General features: G+C 39.8%; 1 protein-coding gene across 6 annotated transcripts in view; it reads right to left on the reverse strand.

Annotated features, from left to right (window-relative positions):
- Positions 1 to 16,032, reverse strand: part of NIPBL (NIPBL cohesin loading factor) — a 289,804-nt gene that overhangs the window by 21,519 nt on the left and 252,253 nt on the right. For all 6 annotated transcript variants that reach the window (XM_054031741.1, XM_054031737.1, XM_054031736.1 and 3 more), the window contains 4 exons: positions 13,152 to 13,205; positions 9,351 to 9,459; positions 3,454 to 3,590; positions 52 to 192 (listed from right to left, as the gene is read on the reverse strand). In XM_054031741.1, the coding sequence (XP_053887716.1) occupies positions 52 to 192; positions 3,454 to 3,590; positions 9,351 to 9,459; positions 13,152 to 13,205 (441 nt within the window). The remainder of the gene's footprint in view (positions 1 to 51; positions 193 to 3,453; positions 3,591 to 9,350; positions 9,460 to 13,151; positions 13,206 to 16,032) is intronic.

The following is a 16,032-nucleotide window of genomic DNA, read 5'->3' on the forward strand; positions in this document are numbered from 1 at the left end:
AACTGAACCAAAAACATTAAATTCATATAAAAAATAGAAATTAAATCTTACCGTCATGCCATATTTGATTATAAGTTTCATGAGATCTTCCTCAATAGTGGCAAGGAATGTCTCACTCGGATGCTCCATCAATGGCACCACCAGCTCTAAGATTTTTGCAACATTGCAGATCACCATGAAATCATTTTGTGTCTGTAATTACATTTACAATGATTAAACATTTTCACCATTTTCCCTATATAAGAGCTAAGTATTTCTAATTTTATTTCAGGTTTGAGAATAACTTAATAAATCTCAGTTTTTCAGTAAAAGTATACACTGATATTCAAAGATCTAACTTTTCTCTGAAGTATGTTTTAGGTATGCTGTAGTACTTCCCAGTAGAAAAAGTTTGGCTAAGGGTTTAAAGACAACAATTTAAATTTGTTACCATGTTCAAAAGTATTGCTATGCTATGATCATCAAATTTGAACTGTTGTCTTTAATTACTAATCCAGTACTTTTTAACTAGGAAATAAGTGAGTCCAGGTGAAATAATTGTTCTGTAAAGATAAAAGTTATTGATGTGAAAGGTAAGTTTTATTTTATGGTTAAAATAGTCTTAATATTGTCTTTGGTAATTATTTTGCAATTAATTATTACAAAACATTTCATGATATATCTTAAGCATAACAGGAATGCTGCCGCTTAATTTTAATTCTACACATAGGAGGAAATACAGAGTAACTAGGTTTTCTGAATTTAAATATTTGATAACATATCATGAAAAAGGTACATACCTATATACCTTAATACATAGGTACACACAGTTTAATAAAATGTAACATTTTGATAACTGACATGGATTTAATATAGTTGCAATGGATAATATTCACCCCCAGACTCAGGGTCCATATAAATCCCTCGGTATCACTTAAGATCTCTAGAATGGCTGCCTGGGGTGGGAAGGGAGGGGCTCTGGACCCTCTTTATGTTGCAAAGAGGTTCTCCCTTCCAGCCACTTATAGGATGGTATGGGAAGAGTAAAGATCTAGGGGGACTGCAGAGGAAGTTCTCAAAAGAGAAAGAACAAGTGGGAGGATTTGGTTTTAAGAGAGAAGAGTAGGTGAAATAAAAAATGTTATTTAAAGCTACTCAGCAAAGTATTAACTACCTTCTTATTGTTTTCTCTGTTTAAAAAGTTCCATAAATTTTCAAAAAGTAGTCAGCAGAAACTTTAGTTAGCAGGGACTTTAAAAGGACAAACAAAGAAGCTTGCATTATATACAATGAACGAGGAGGAACCTGAACAGGGACTCCAGGAGAAGGTAACATGGTCAGCATGATAGGCTAGGAATGCAACCTAATTTATTTCAGCACTGAAAAGAGAAGAAATTTGGGGTTGACTGTACCAAGATACTCAAAAATGATACATCAGAACTGATGCTACTTCATCTTGACGCTTGGGAGTATTCCACACAGGCCGAGTAGGACTTCGGATTCTGACTATTGCTTTGGAGCCCTAGAATGAATCTTTGAACTCTTCTGGCTTGTCTGCCCTAGAGCAGTGATTCTCAACCAGGTGTACGTGTACCCCTGGAGGTACACAGAGGTCTTCCAGAGGGTACATCAACTCATCTAGATATTTGCCTGGCTTTACAACAGTCTACATAAAAAGCACCGGAGACAATTACTTGTTTTATACTGCTCTATATACTACACACTGTAATGTAAGTACAATATTTATATTCCAATTGATTTATTTTATAATTATATGATAAAAATGAGAAAGTAAGCAATTTTTCAGTAATAGTGTGCTGTGACACTTTTGTATTTTTATGTCTGATTTTGTAAGCAAGTAATTTTTAAGTGAGGTGAAACTTGGGGGTCCACAAGACAAATCAGACTCCTGAAAGCGGTACCTACAGTAGTCTGGAAAGGTTGAGAGCCACTGCCCTAGTGAATGACCCATTGCTGATACCAGGTACTAGCAACAGGTGAAGATGAACTGGAGCTGAATGTGATTTAACTACAAGCATAGATAGACAGTGTTTAGGACATTTCAAAAACCATGATTTAAAAAACCTGATCTGAAGAAAGGTTACTAGCTAGTGGGCCTAAAAGTAGTACACCTGCCATAGGTGAGGAAAGTAGAGAAGAAATTCTCACAGCAAGTATTAATTGCCAGTTTACTTCATATGCACTAAAGTCTTTTGTTAACCCTTTGACACTAGAAGTTACAATTTCCCAATGTGCATCCTATTAATCACAATGGGATATGCTATAATTACCAGCTAAATGATTTTAGGATTCACCTCAAGCTGCATAACTGAAGCTTGTGTAGTCCACTGAGTAGATGTTGCAGCATTTAAATCCTCTCCACCCCACTCAGGACAGCTCGATATACTATTCAATCAGAAGAGACTACATCTCATCGTACAACACCAAAAGTACTTTGTAGATACTGCTAGATGACAGGCTTACTATCATGATGTCCTCCATCCACAGGCACGTGAATGGGGAAGAGACCTTAATTAACGATTAAGAGGACAACAGGATTTCTCAGATCAAAAGACCAGAAGTGAAATTCTGATGTCAGTGACAGAACTACCATTTACTCCAAAAGGGGCCAGGAATTCACCCTAGTAGTTTACACAAAACCTTATACAAACAGCAACATTCACAATGGGTTCCTTGCCAACTTGCTAGCATAAGCAGCAATGTAAATGTAAAGCAAAGAAAGGGAATGGAGTTTACATATGAAAAACTGACAAAATTGGGATTTTTAGTTTTGAGGAAAAAAAGATGACTGAGGTGAAATGATTGAAACTAGCTAACGGTTACTATAATATTGAGCTTGATTATGTATTTGTGGTAATTGGAAACATCAAAAGCAGGATAAAAGGTTGAAATTAACAGGATAGATACATAAAATTGAACGGTGATCCAATATAGAGCAAATGGTGAATAAGTGGATTGAACTTTACAGGGGAATATTGCATTAAGTATTAATATGTTTATGCAAAATTGGATGACTATTTGAAATTTCATACCATACTGGCACACAGATAGTTTTCTGCTGAGGAGTGTACAAGACTAGGAAGTAAATATTATTGAAATAAAGGTTAAATACATTTAAAATATAACACTCTTCTACTTGTTTTCTTTTTTAGACCTTAATAAGTACGTTTTTAATTTTTAACAAAACCTTTGCAGTTCATCCTTTGAGAAGAAAGTAAGAAACCTTGAAGGCAGACTTTTCTCTGCATCCAATACTTTGGAAAAAAACACTCCTATTAGAGATCTATGGATTACAAAAGGTTCTCTCATATCTTCAGGACTGAAAACAGCCATGTAATAGAAATATTGTTGCTGTTTTTTACACTCCCACCCTCAATTTCATCATGCATTTAAGATAACCCTTGAGTTCCATAATTATTTAGATGAAAGAAGACTTTAGTTTCCTATACTTACACTACATTTAGTGGTAAGGTATGGCTGCATGGTCATGGCATGTTTGACCATTAGCTGGGGCCTGATTTTGCTGAATAAGAACAAAGTGGTTATGCAAGCTACCAAGCGACCAGAATTCACACCCTTGTTGTCAGAGTCTGCAAAAATTAGAAAATACATTAAGTAAAGTATATTCAATTCAAGGACAGTTCTGTCAATAACAAAACCGGATAGTAAATAAACACAGCATATAAAAATCACTTTCACTGATAATGTATCTTTGAAAAAATGGCATATAAATTCCTCATTAGATAAGAAAACTTGGATTAGCAGACAAAAATGTAAGCACATTATCAAGAAAATATGTAAAATAACAAGTAAAGCTCCTTTGAAGTTTTCATTAATTTTTAAACCACTTATTTTTCCAGGCCACAGGCTCAGCCAATGATTCTGTAATGAATGTAAAACAGAATAATGCAAACAAAACTTGGACTCATAACAAAAACTTTCCTAATATGAAATAATTTGTTTTGTTTTTAGGTCATTGAGAAGTTTCCACAAAATGTAACTTGGTTAATGAGATTAGCTAGTGAACATGAGTGTTCCTTTGAGCATTTTTGGGAAAGTTGATGATTAATTTTGGAGGTTTTTGCTACTGGATTTGAACTTCAGTAGATTGTGAGGTCCCTTGTAAACTTTCTAATTTCTGTACTTTTTTATTCCTTTGCACTATATAAATAGCTGCTTTGCTTCTAACTATGTGGATTGATCAGAGGGGAGGAAGGCAGGAACTACTCCCAGTTCAGCCATCTTACAGAATCATAGGACTGGAAAAGAACTGGAGAGGTCATCTAGTCCAGTCCCCTGCACTCATGGTAGGACTAAGTATTATCTAGACCCAGCCTAGGTGTTTGTCCAACCTGCTCTTAAAAATGATGGAGATTCCACAACCTCCCTAGGCAACCTCCAAGATGGAGATTCCCTAGGCAATTTATTCCAGTGCTTAACCACCTCCCTTGCTGCAATTTAAGCCTATTGCTTCTTGTCATATCCTCAGAGGTTAAGCACAACAATTTTTCTCCCTCCTCCTTGTAACAACTGTTATGTCCTTACTCAGTCTTCTCTTTTGCAGACTAAACAAACCCAATTTTTTCAATCTTCCCTCATAGGTCACATTTTCTAGACCTTTAATCATTTTTGTTGCTCTTTTCTGGACTTTCTCCAGTTTGGGCACATCTTTCCTGAAATGTGGCGCCCAGAACTGGACACCATATTCCAGTTGAGGCTTAATCAGCACAGAGTAAAGTAGAAGAATTACTTCTCATGTCTTGCCTACAACACTCCTGCTAATACATCCCAGAATGATGTTTATTTTTGCAACAATGTTACACTGTTGACTCTCATTTAGCTTGTGGTCCACTATGACCCCACAGATCCTTTTCCGCAGTACTCCTTCCTAGACAGTCATTTCCCATTTTGTATGTGTGCAACTGATTGTTCCTTCCTAAGTGGAGTACTTTGCATTTGTCCTTATTGAATTTCATCTTATTTACTTCAGACCATTTCTCCAGTTTCTCCAGATCATTTTGAATTAGAATCCTATCTTCCAAAGCACTTGCAACCCCTCCCAGCTTGGTATCGTCCGGAAACTTTATAAGTATACTCTCGAAGCCTTTACCTAAATCACCAATGAAGAGATTGAACAGAACCCGACCCCACTTGTTATGTCCTTCCACAATGCACCCACCTAATAGTAGCTCCATCTAGCTTGCATTTCCCTAGTATTTTTATGAGAAGGTCAGGCGAGACAGTATCAAAACCTTTACTAACGTCAAGATATACCATGTCTACCGCTTCCCCCATCCACAAGATTTGTTACCCTTTCAAAGAAAGCTATCAGGTTGGTTTGACATGATTCGTTCTTGACAAATCCATGCTGATTGTTACTTATTATCTTCTAGATGTTTGCATATTGATTGCTTAATTATTTGCACCATTATCTTTCTGGGTACAGAAGTTAAGCTGATTGGTCTGTAATTCCCCAGGTTGTCCTTATTTCCCTTTTTATAGATTGGTACTATATTTGCCATTTTCCAGTCTTTTGGAATCTCTCCTGTCTTCCATGACTTTTCAAAGATAATTGCGAATGGCTCAGATATCTCCTCAGTCAGCTCCTTGAGTATTCTAGGATGCATTTCATCAGGCCCTGGTGACTTGAAGAAATCTAACTTATCTAAGTAATTTTTATCTTGTTCTTTCCCTATTTTAGCCTCTGATCCTACCTCATTTTCGCTGGCATTTACTACGAAGATGTCCAATCACCATCAAATCACCATCAACCTTCTTGGTGAAATCCGAAACAAAGAAGTCATTAAGCACCTCTGCCATTTCCACATGTTCTGTTATTGGTTCCCCCCCCACCACACACACACACACCATTGACTACCCTGTCCTTGGTCTTCCTCTTGCTTCTAATATATTTGAAGAATGTTTTCTTGTTACCTTTTATGTCTCTAGCTAGTTTGATCTTGTTTTGCGCCTTGACCTTTCTAATTTCTAATACATACTTGTGTTATTTGTTTATATTCATCTTTTGTAATTTGACCTAGTTTCCACTTTTTGTAGGACTCTTTTTTGATTTTTAGATCATTGAAGATCTCCCGGTTAAGCCAGGGTGGTCTCTTGCAATACTCCCTATCTTTCCTATGCAGTGGGATAGTTTGCTCTTGTGCCCTTAATAATATCGCTTTGAAAAACTGCCAACTGTCTTAAATTGTTTTTCCCATTAACTTGCTTCTCATGGGATCTTACCTTCCAACTCCCTGAGTTTGCTAAAGACTGCCTTTTTTAAATCCATTATCTTTATTTTGCTGTTCTCCCTTCCACCATTCCTTTGAATCATGAACTCTACCATTTCATGATCACTTTCACCCAAGCTACCTTCCACTTTCAAATTCTCAACCAGTTCCTCCCTATTTGTCAAAATCAAATCTAGAACAGCCTCTCCCCTAGTAGCTTTCTCCACCTTCTGAAAAAAAAAATGTCTCTAATATATTCCAAGAATTTGTTGGATAATCTGTGCCCTGCGGTGTTATTTTCCCAACAGATGCTTGAATAGTAAAAGTCCCCCTTCACCACCAAGTCCTGTGCTTTGGATGATTTTGTTAGTTGTTTAAAAAAAAACCTCATCCACCTCTTCTTCCTGGTTAGGTGGTCTGCGGTAGACCCCTATGATGACATTTATCGTTACCCAGAGACTTTCAACAAGTCTGTCTCCTGTTTCCATCTCAACCTCAGTCCAAGTGTATATATTAAAAATGTATAAGGCAACACCTCCTCCCTCCCCCCCCAACCTATGCTTCCTAAGCAAGCTGTACCATTCTATACCAATATTCATGCGTATTATCCCATCAAGTCTCTGTGATGCCAACTATGTCATAGTTGTGTTTATTTACTAGCATTGCAAGCTCTTCCTGCTTATTCCCCATACTTCTCGAATTAGTTTACAGACATCTAAGATACTGATTTGATTTCTCCCCCAAGTTCTGTCTTGTGGAGCTGTAGATAAAAACTTTCATTCAAGGCTCTCAAAGCACTTTGCAAACACTATGTCCGACAGTCTACTTGTGAGGTTTACCTTTCCTCACCAAGATAGCAACATCAAGATCTTCTGTATAGGAAAGGAAGGGGGAAGGTGGGTGGCTGACAGGAAAACTGGAAAAAATTTTGTGATTTATATGATATGCGTTCTAACCTAAACTTTGACACATACTATGTGACCTTGAGCAAACAGCTTAATCTCTCTGCCTCTATGTTTTCGCATCTGTTAAGTACAGATAATAAAACATACCTAATTAATAGGTTGTGACACTGTACATTACAAACAGTAATTTAATGAGATTATTGGATCAAAGGCACTGTTATAAAAGGAAAGTATTATTACATTTGTATAAATACAAAGCATCTGTCTCACTTCCCTTCATAATCATAATAATTCCTTCATACAACATTTAGAATTATGCAAACCTTTCAGCCCTTTTCTGTCTTTTTACAGCTGTGAAAATCTTACCCCATACGCCTGATTCTGGTTTCCACTAAGGCTCTTTCATATTGCTTTGGCAGTGTAAGTGGCCCTTAAAGCAACCAAAGTAGTACAAACTTCCAGAATAGTGTACGGGGGTCTCAATGCAATGAGAATCTGGCCCTATATAGCCTTTGTGATTATGCTATGCATACTCTGCTGTGTAAACCACCGTGGATATAGTTTACGATGTCTGCAAGCTGAAAGGGGCTATCGGAAAACCAAAGCATTAATTGAATTAACATATTAACTAGCTGTGGATTTTAAAGATGTACCTTTCTTATCTGGACAGGGTTGTGGGACACAGAGGCAGAGTTAAAATTACTGGTATAGCTTCTGGTTGCTGTATTTCCATATTTTCAATGTCTGTGAGGAAATGCTTTTAAGAACTATAAAGTTCTACTAAGGATTTCCCCCATCCCTTTAAGCTACTGATATGTATTTACAACCTTACATTCAGTTTAACCAAGTTTAGGAATGACTAGGAATAATAGTACTATTACTAATAACAAATATAGCGCTTTATATAATCAAAAACCTTTAGTAACATTATTCAACACTCAGAGAGATTAAGTAACATTAAAATCCCCATTTTAGATAAAAGGAAATGAAGTACAGGGAGATTATGTAATTTGTCCAAGATCACACAGCAAGTCAAAGTTGGGAATAGAACCCAAGAGGCACTGACTCAATCCAATAGACCAGGCTATCACTTAATGAGAGATAAAACAACCTAAACGAAGTATGTGCAGCAACATCTACAGCTAGTCTGTAAGTAATCCAAACATTCCCTATTACTCTAACAAAGCAAAGCTTCTTACTATTTCAAGTTGTATCAAAAGCTCGCCAGCTGGACTTGAATATACATATTAGGTAATTTTGTCACAAGCTATACCCTTCATGAAAAAATATAAGATAAAGCCTAGTATTTAAAGAGTATATCTACAATATATGTCCAACAGAAATGCACACAAAAATTACTTAAACTCTCTTTCACACAAAATGTGAAACTCAAAGTTACCATTTTTCCCAAATGGGAGTTATCTACTCAAAGATTTAGGAGCTCTAAATGGCCACAAGACCAAAGACCTTTCTTAAAAATCAGGTATTCTGCTTTGTAAAAAGATGCTAAAAATGGATTTATTATCACAACCATGTGTGGATGAAAAAATAACCTGTGGTAATTTATACTGTCCTGTACATCACAGATTCAGAATCTAAGACCAGAAGGTACCTTTAGATCATCTAGTCTGACCTCTGGTATATCACAGGTAATTAAATTTCTCCCAATTATTCCTATAATGAGCCTAATAAATTGTGTTTCACTAAAATATATCTTCCAGAAAGGCATCCAGTCTTTGATTTGGAATCCAGTCTTGATCAGGAATTGGAGAAGCCACCTTTTCCCTTGATAGTTTGTTCAATCAGATAATCCCCCTTGCTATTAAAAAATTCTGCCTTATTTCTAATTTGAATTTATCCAACTTAAACTTCCTGCCATGTCCTTGTTATGCCTTATAACAACATTCTATATTCACCAGTGTGATAGAACCAGAAAACAATAGCATCAGAACAATTTTAATGAAGGAACAAAAAATTTTTTTTCAAGCAGCATCCTTTTCAAGTGACAAGAGGAAGATTTATTGTAATAGTAGTTAAAAGTCAATTTAATCGTAACAAAGGAAGCTTTAATTTAAATGTCTTGAGACAATCCTTGTCTTATCCACTATTGTCCTTTTTTAAACAGAACTATAGATTTTTACAAACAGTGTAGGATTTCATATATTTAATAACAAAAAATACATTAATACTATTGGATTGTAAGTAATTACATTACCTGCTAGAGATTCCTCATATTTAAGAATGTGCTCAACCAGATTATCAACAAGCTGAGTACAGGCTTTCTTCACAGGTTTATACGAGGCATCTTCTTCTGACTTCAAAAGCTATTGCAGACAGAAAGACAGGAGATGATAAAGATTTAATATAAATTGCAATACACTGAATCGTTCCAATAATTTGTACTTCAATGTATGTTACATTTGTAACAATTATCATAGAAGGGGGATTTCATGATGCATATAAAGTTATCCAAGTTCTTCCTAAGAAGCCCTGAAAAGCACTTTGTGGAGGCAAAAAAATAAACTATTTAACAAAATAAATATTACATTTGAATGGGGGATATCTAGGACCAAAGCACTACAATTAAAAGAATTAAGGGGTAGGGCAGTAAGCATAGCTCATTCTCGAAGTTTAACAAGCGTAATACTATCTACCTCAGTGATAAGACAATGTTCAAAATGTTAACAGAGTCATGTTCCATTGTCTTTTCTCACTCCCCATTACTCAGTATTCACTTCCTGATGCCTGAAATTGGCTTTCTGTTGTCCACATGTCTTATGTGTGACTTGTAAAGGGGCTGTCCTGGTGCAATATTATAATCCGTTTTGATTTGTTTCTCCTTACACCTTTCGGTAGCGTAAGAACATAATGGCCATACTGGGTCAGACCAAAGGTCCATCTAGCCCAATATCCTGTCTTCCAACAGTGGTCAATGCCAATTGCCCCAGAGGAAATGAACAGAACAGGTGATCATCAAGTGATCCTACCCCTGTTGCCCATTCCCAGCTTCTGGCAAAGAGAGGCTAGGGACACCATCCCTGCCCATCCTGGCTAATAGCCACTGATAGACCTATCCTCCATGAATTTATCTAGTTCTTTTTTGAACCCTGTTATAGGCTAGGTCTACACTACCCGCCTGAATCGGAGGGTAGAAATCGACCTCTCGGGGATCGATTTATCGCGTCCCATCGGGATGCGACAATTGATCCCCGAATCGGCGCTCTTACTCCACCAGCGGAGGTGGGAGTAAGCGCCGCCAACAGAAAGCCGCAGAAGTCGATTTTGCCGCCGTCCTCACAGCGGGGTAAGTCGGCTGCGATACGTCGAATTCAGCTACGCTATTCACGTAGCTGAATTTGCGTACCTTAAATCGACTCCCTCCTGTAGTGTAGATGTACCCATAGTCTTGGCCTTCACAACATCCTCTGGCAAAGAGTTCAACAGATTGGCTGTGTGTTGTGAGAAGAAATACTTCCTTTTGTTTGTTTTAAACCTGCTGCCTATTAATTTCATTTCTTGTGTTAGGAGAAGGAATAAACTTCACTTCCTTAAATTTTAAGAATGAGACACTGTCTCATGGCCCTCATTAGTGATTACACCAACCACCTCCACTTGCATTCATAATCACATAACTGCTGCAGTTGCTACAGAGATGTTTTCTGTATGGAAAAAGTAATATTATGAAAGTATCGAGACCAAGATTTGGAAAAAATGGGCAGTCTAACTTTGGGCTCCAAGTTTATATTTCAGCACCTAAACAACTGGCCTGATTTTAAAAAAAGTCAAATATTCAGCTCCCATTAGTGTCACTGAAGCAGAGAGGTGCTCAGCACTTTTGAAAATCAGTTCAATTGTTCAGGCACCAAAATATGGACTTGGAGCTTAATTTTAGGCACCCATTTTTGAAAGTCTTGGTTTTAATGCAGATGAAAATACAGAGGAGAATGTAAAAACATGTGACCAGCCAGCTCTCTGGGGATTTCAGATGGTCCACGTATACTGCAGTAAGACCCCATGCAGTAACAGAAGAAATGCAGTCACTAGCTATCACTCTCAACAAATACAAAAAATAAAGGGAGTAGTTACAGGCTGGGATTTTCAAAGGGCCATAAGAAGTTAGACACCCAAATTCCACTGAAATTAAATGGGGACTGGGCACCCAACCTGCTTAGGTGACTTTGAAAAATCCCAGCCACTGTCTTGAAAATGGGCTAAAAAAGCTGACCCCAAGAACTAATAACTAGTCAGCTCAATGTTGAGTAAATATAACAATAAATAAAGCCAGCATCTGGACAGGACAATGAAAAACGCTCTTGCTCGGGCAGTACCATCAGAAATGGACTGAACTGTTCTTCCTCTATACCCAATTCAGAGCATCTGCTCAAGGGTGCCCTAGAGGGGGAAAAGAGGTGAAGTCTCCCTTTCGAAATGGGTGGGTTCTATAGGTGGGTATGGGGCCAGGTTCTCCAACAGGGCCAGCAGAACAGATCCAACGGGTGCTGCAGAGGGCCCCATGGTGTGGGAAACCAGTGGCTCCTCTGCTGTTGTGGAGGAGGGTAATGCCATGATGCCAGTGGTCTTTTAGGATACTCGTAGTGGCGGTAGGGAATCTGCAGCACTCGTGCTCCATCCGAATCCTCCGAGGACGCCGGTTCCAATGGCAGTACCACTGGAGCCGGTGGAAGCATATAAACCATAGGAAGATGTGTTGAAACGTCTTGACTGTGGTATGTCCTGAGTGGGAGATCTGGCCTCCCTAGATGTGGATGGTAGTGGAAGGCCACTAGAGTACACAGTTCATGTGGCTCTGGTGCTTTCTCTAATCTTCCCGATGTTAATGATACTCATTCCATAGCCAGAACCGGTGCCCGAGTGGAGACTTTCCTGAAACTGATGAATCTGGTCTTAAGGGAGGCCGACGTTGATGGTGTGTGCAGCTTGGTATGTCATACTGGCGGATCTGCTGGTTTGTGAGGTTTTTTTTGTCATGCTTGTGCGTGTTGGAGCACACTGCCTCCCCGTGGCTGGAACTCTTGGAAGACGCATCGCCATTCTTTGGTTTGGAGGAAGACTTACTGCCATGCTTATGTGCATGCTTCCTTACCTCCCAACTAGGCCCTGGCATGGGGTCCCTAGTGGCAGTACCACCGGAGCTGGACGTGCACTCCTGGCTGTCTCAAACTGATGTTGGGGGGGGTGGGATTCCCTCGGCCCATGGTCTGCCTGAGGCCTCGTGGTGACTTCCATGAGCTACTTCTTAAGTTGGAGAGCCTGGCCTTCTTAGGTACGGCTTGGGAAAGACTGGCAGATATTACATTAATGGGCAGGATATTACAGGGCAGGAGGCACAGATTTTAAATCCTGGTGTCTTTGGCACTGTCCAGTACCCATGTGTGGGTACTTGGGTGAGGAATAATAGTAAACAGATTCCCCCTAAGTCTCAGGTCTACTATAAATATTACTAAAAGTTAAAACTATGTTAAAACAGTAAAAACAGCAAACACTACAAGAAAAAAACTAACTATATACTATTCCAAACTTTTTAATGTGCATCATACACAAGAGGACACTAGTAGCTCTGACTTGGATCATGAAGCAGTGAGAAGGAACCGGAGACGCGGTTGATCCGCTCAGCCCTTTATCACCTCGGACGAAATGATGAGGCGAGGTGAGGCAAGGACACATGCCCGGACCCGAAAGGAAAGTACTACTTTCAAATTCTCCAGCTTTGGACGCATGGCATGGATGTGTAAACCCTCAGTGGAATACTATAGGGACCATTACTCGAAGAAGAACTAGTTTTGGGTACAAAAGCAGTGGCAGAGGAAGGATACAACTGTTAAAGTCAAAAGGTTGTAACAAAAAAAGTCAAGAGAACGTTAGATTTTCAATTTGGATAACAGTATAAAGAACTATTCTAGAAGTTTGTGGAGTTACATTTTAGCCCTAGGTTCCATGAAACATGTTAAGATTCTTTTGACATTTGTGAAATGAGTCTTTCAAAACTATTACTTACATTTTGAAGAAGTTGTTCAAACCAATCATATCCTGTATCTCTACAAGCTGCAACCTAAGAAAGAATATTTGGAATAGGTTTATAAAAAGAAATCTGAAGAAAAATGTAATTGTAGTATTTCAACACAGGTTTAAATGTAAACTATGATAAGTATTTTTCCTTTACTAAAATTATTTTAAATGGTAAGATAGCAGCAACAGGAACTATGTCTTCTGCATGGGATGTTTTTTCAGATTTTAGATGCTACTACAACCTAAATTAAATAAATCTAAAGTTTTTACTTCAGTTGTAAGGTCACTGTCAGATCAAATTTGACCTAAATTTTAAGTTTTGTGAAAACTAGTTTTTGCAAAGCTTAACAGCTAATAAAATATATGACATATTTCAACTGCCCGAAAATGCATTTTTTTAAACAGGCCCTATAGGATTTGCCATCATTCCAGGACTGTTAGCTCATGAGAACCTGAAGGTAAAATTGACGAGACTAAAGAAAATGTAACCAATTAGTCTCTTTTTATTGTCCAAGATCAAAGTAATGCATAAACTACTGTTTGGTATAAATGCTGAAAAATAGATTTATCAGTTTTAAGGTGTTAATAGTAAGATAAACAAATAAATTTATTTTTAATTGATCATGATTTTTAAACAGTATCCTTTAAAACAATACATTTTACATAAGGGCATCGGACTAGATGTGACTTCCTGCATCACTGAGTCAATCCTGTGCTATTGCAGGCAACCCTGTCATACAATCCCATTCATACACTGATCAAGCTCCATCTTAAAACTAGTTAGGTTGTTTGCCGCCACTACTCCTTTTGGAAAACTGTTTCAGAACCTCACTCCTTTCATGGTTAGACATCTTTTAATTTGCAGACTAAATTTATTTATAGCTAGTTTACATCCATTTGTTCTTATGAAAATATTGTACTATAGCTTAAATAGCTCTTCTCCCTCCTTGATGTTTACTCTCCTGATGTACTGATAGGGAGCAATCTTATCCATTTTCTGCTTTCGTTTTGCTAGACTAAATGACCCAAACCCTTTTAGTCTCCTCTGATAAGAATGGCCCTCCTTACCCATGCTCCTCCTACTAGCACTTCTCTACACCTGTTCTAGTTTTTAGTCATCATTCTTGAATATGGGTGACCAGAACTGTACACAGTATTTCAGGTGAGATCTTACCATTGCCTTGTAAAATGACATTAACAGCTCCTTCTCTTACTCTTGAGGGCATTCTTCGCCAAAAAATTAAAAATTCTGCAAGTTTTATTTGTCAATAAATAAACGCAGAGGCTCCAGCATGGCAGGGGGGAGCATAGGCTACTGGCTGCACAAAGGTGAGAGATCATGCTGCATCACCCCACCCTGGGACACGGACTCAGCGGTGAGGGGGCATCCAACCCTGACATAGCACAAGGCCTGGGTCTGCCCCAGAAACATCTTGGGGTCCTACCCTTCTGCACCAGGTGTGGGGCAGGCAGGCTCAACCAGGCAGGATTCAAGTGTGAAGGGGCTCGGTGTGGGGTGAGAGGGTTCTGTGTGGGACAATCTGGATGCAGGCAGCTCAATAGGGGGCTAGGTGTTAGGGGATCTGGATGCACAGAGGCTCGTTGGGGGGATTCCAGGTGCAGGGGCAAGGGGACTCTGCAAGGACTTCCAGGTGAAGGTGGTTACGGCTCAGCAGAGGGATCTGGGAGTGGGGGTCTCAGCGGGGAGACTAGGTGCTGTGAGAGTGAGGCTTGGTGGGGTGGGAGTCTGGGTGCAGCAGGTTGGGGCAGGAGCGGCTCTATGGTTATTGTTGCCCCAAGCACGGAAGTCAGGCGGCTTTCTGCGGCACGCCTGCAGGCGGTCCGCTGGCCACGGGGATTCGGCGGCATGCCTGCGGGACGTCCGCCGATGCCGTGCCTTCAGCATCCCCACCACCGAATTACCGCCAAAGCCGCGGGACTGGCGGACCTCACGCAGGCATGCCACTAAAGGCAGCCTGACGGCCGCCCTAACAGCAACCAGCAGGCTGCCCCCCGCGGCTTGCCGCCCCAGGTAACCATTTTTTCTTCTTCAAGGGCTTGCTCATGTCGATTCCATTCTAGGTGACTTACAAGCAATATCCCTGGAGGTGGACTCGGAGTTCAGAGTCATGCGGCTTGCAATACTGCTCTACCAAAGCCAGTGTCATCTCAGGCTTGCTGGGTAAGCACGTAGTGAGATGTGAATGTGTGAATGGATGACCAGGTGGCGGTCCTGCAAATATCTGGAATTGGCACATGGGCCAGGAAGGCTGCTGCCGAGGCTTGCGCCCTAGTTGAGTGGGCAGTTACAATCGCAGGTGGAGGCACTTTCGCCTGATGACAGCAAAACCAGATGAAGGCAGTGATCCATGATAAAATTATCTGGTTGGACACTGGATGACCTTTCATCCTATCCGCCACCGCGATGAATCACTGCATCAACTTACAGAACGGTTTGGTCCTTACAATATAGAAGGCTAGTGCTCTCCTGACATCCAGGGAGTGAAACGTACGCTCCTCCTCAGACTTATGAGGCTTTCAGAAGAAGACTGGCAAGAATATGCCCTGGCTCATGTGAAACTGCAAAACCATGTTGGGCAGGAAAGCTGGGTGCAGTTGCAGCTGGACTTTGTCCTTGAAAAACACCGGATAGGGAGGCTCCAAGGTAAATGCCCTAATCTCAGAGACCCTTCGTGCAGACGTTACCACCACCAGGAATGACACCTTCCAGGAGACTAGAAGAAGGGAACAGGAAGCCAACTGCTCGAAGGGAGCTCTCACGAGCACTAGATTCAGGTCCCACAGAGGTCTCAGACATGGGGATAGAGTCGTTCCAGACCTTTCAAGAACCGGACCGTCATGTCTTGAGT

This window comes from Malaclemys terrapin, chromosome 6, assembly GCF_027887155.1.
Source record: "Malaclemys terrapin pileata isolate rMalTer1 chromosome 6, rMalTer1.hap1, whole genome shotgun sequence".
Lineage (NCBI taxonomy): Eukaryota > Metazoa > Chordata > Testudines > Emydidae > Malaclemys > Malaclemys terrapin.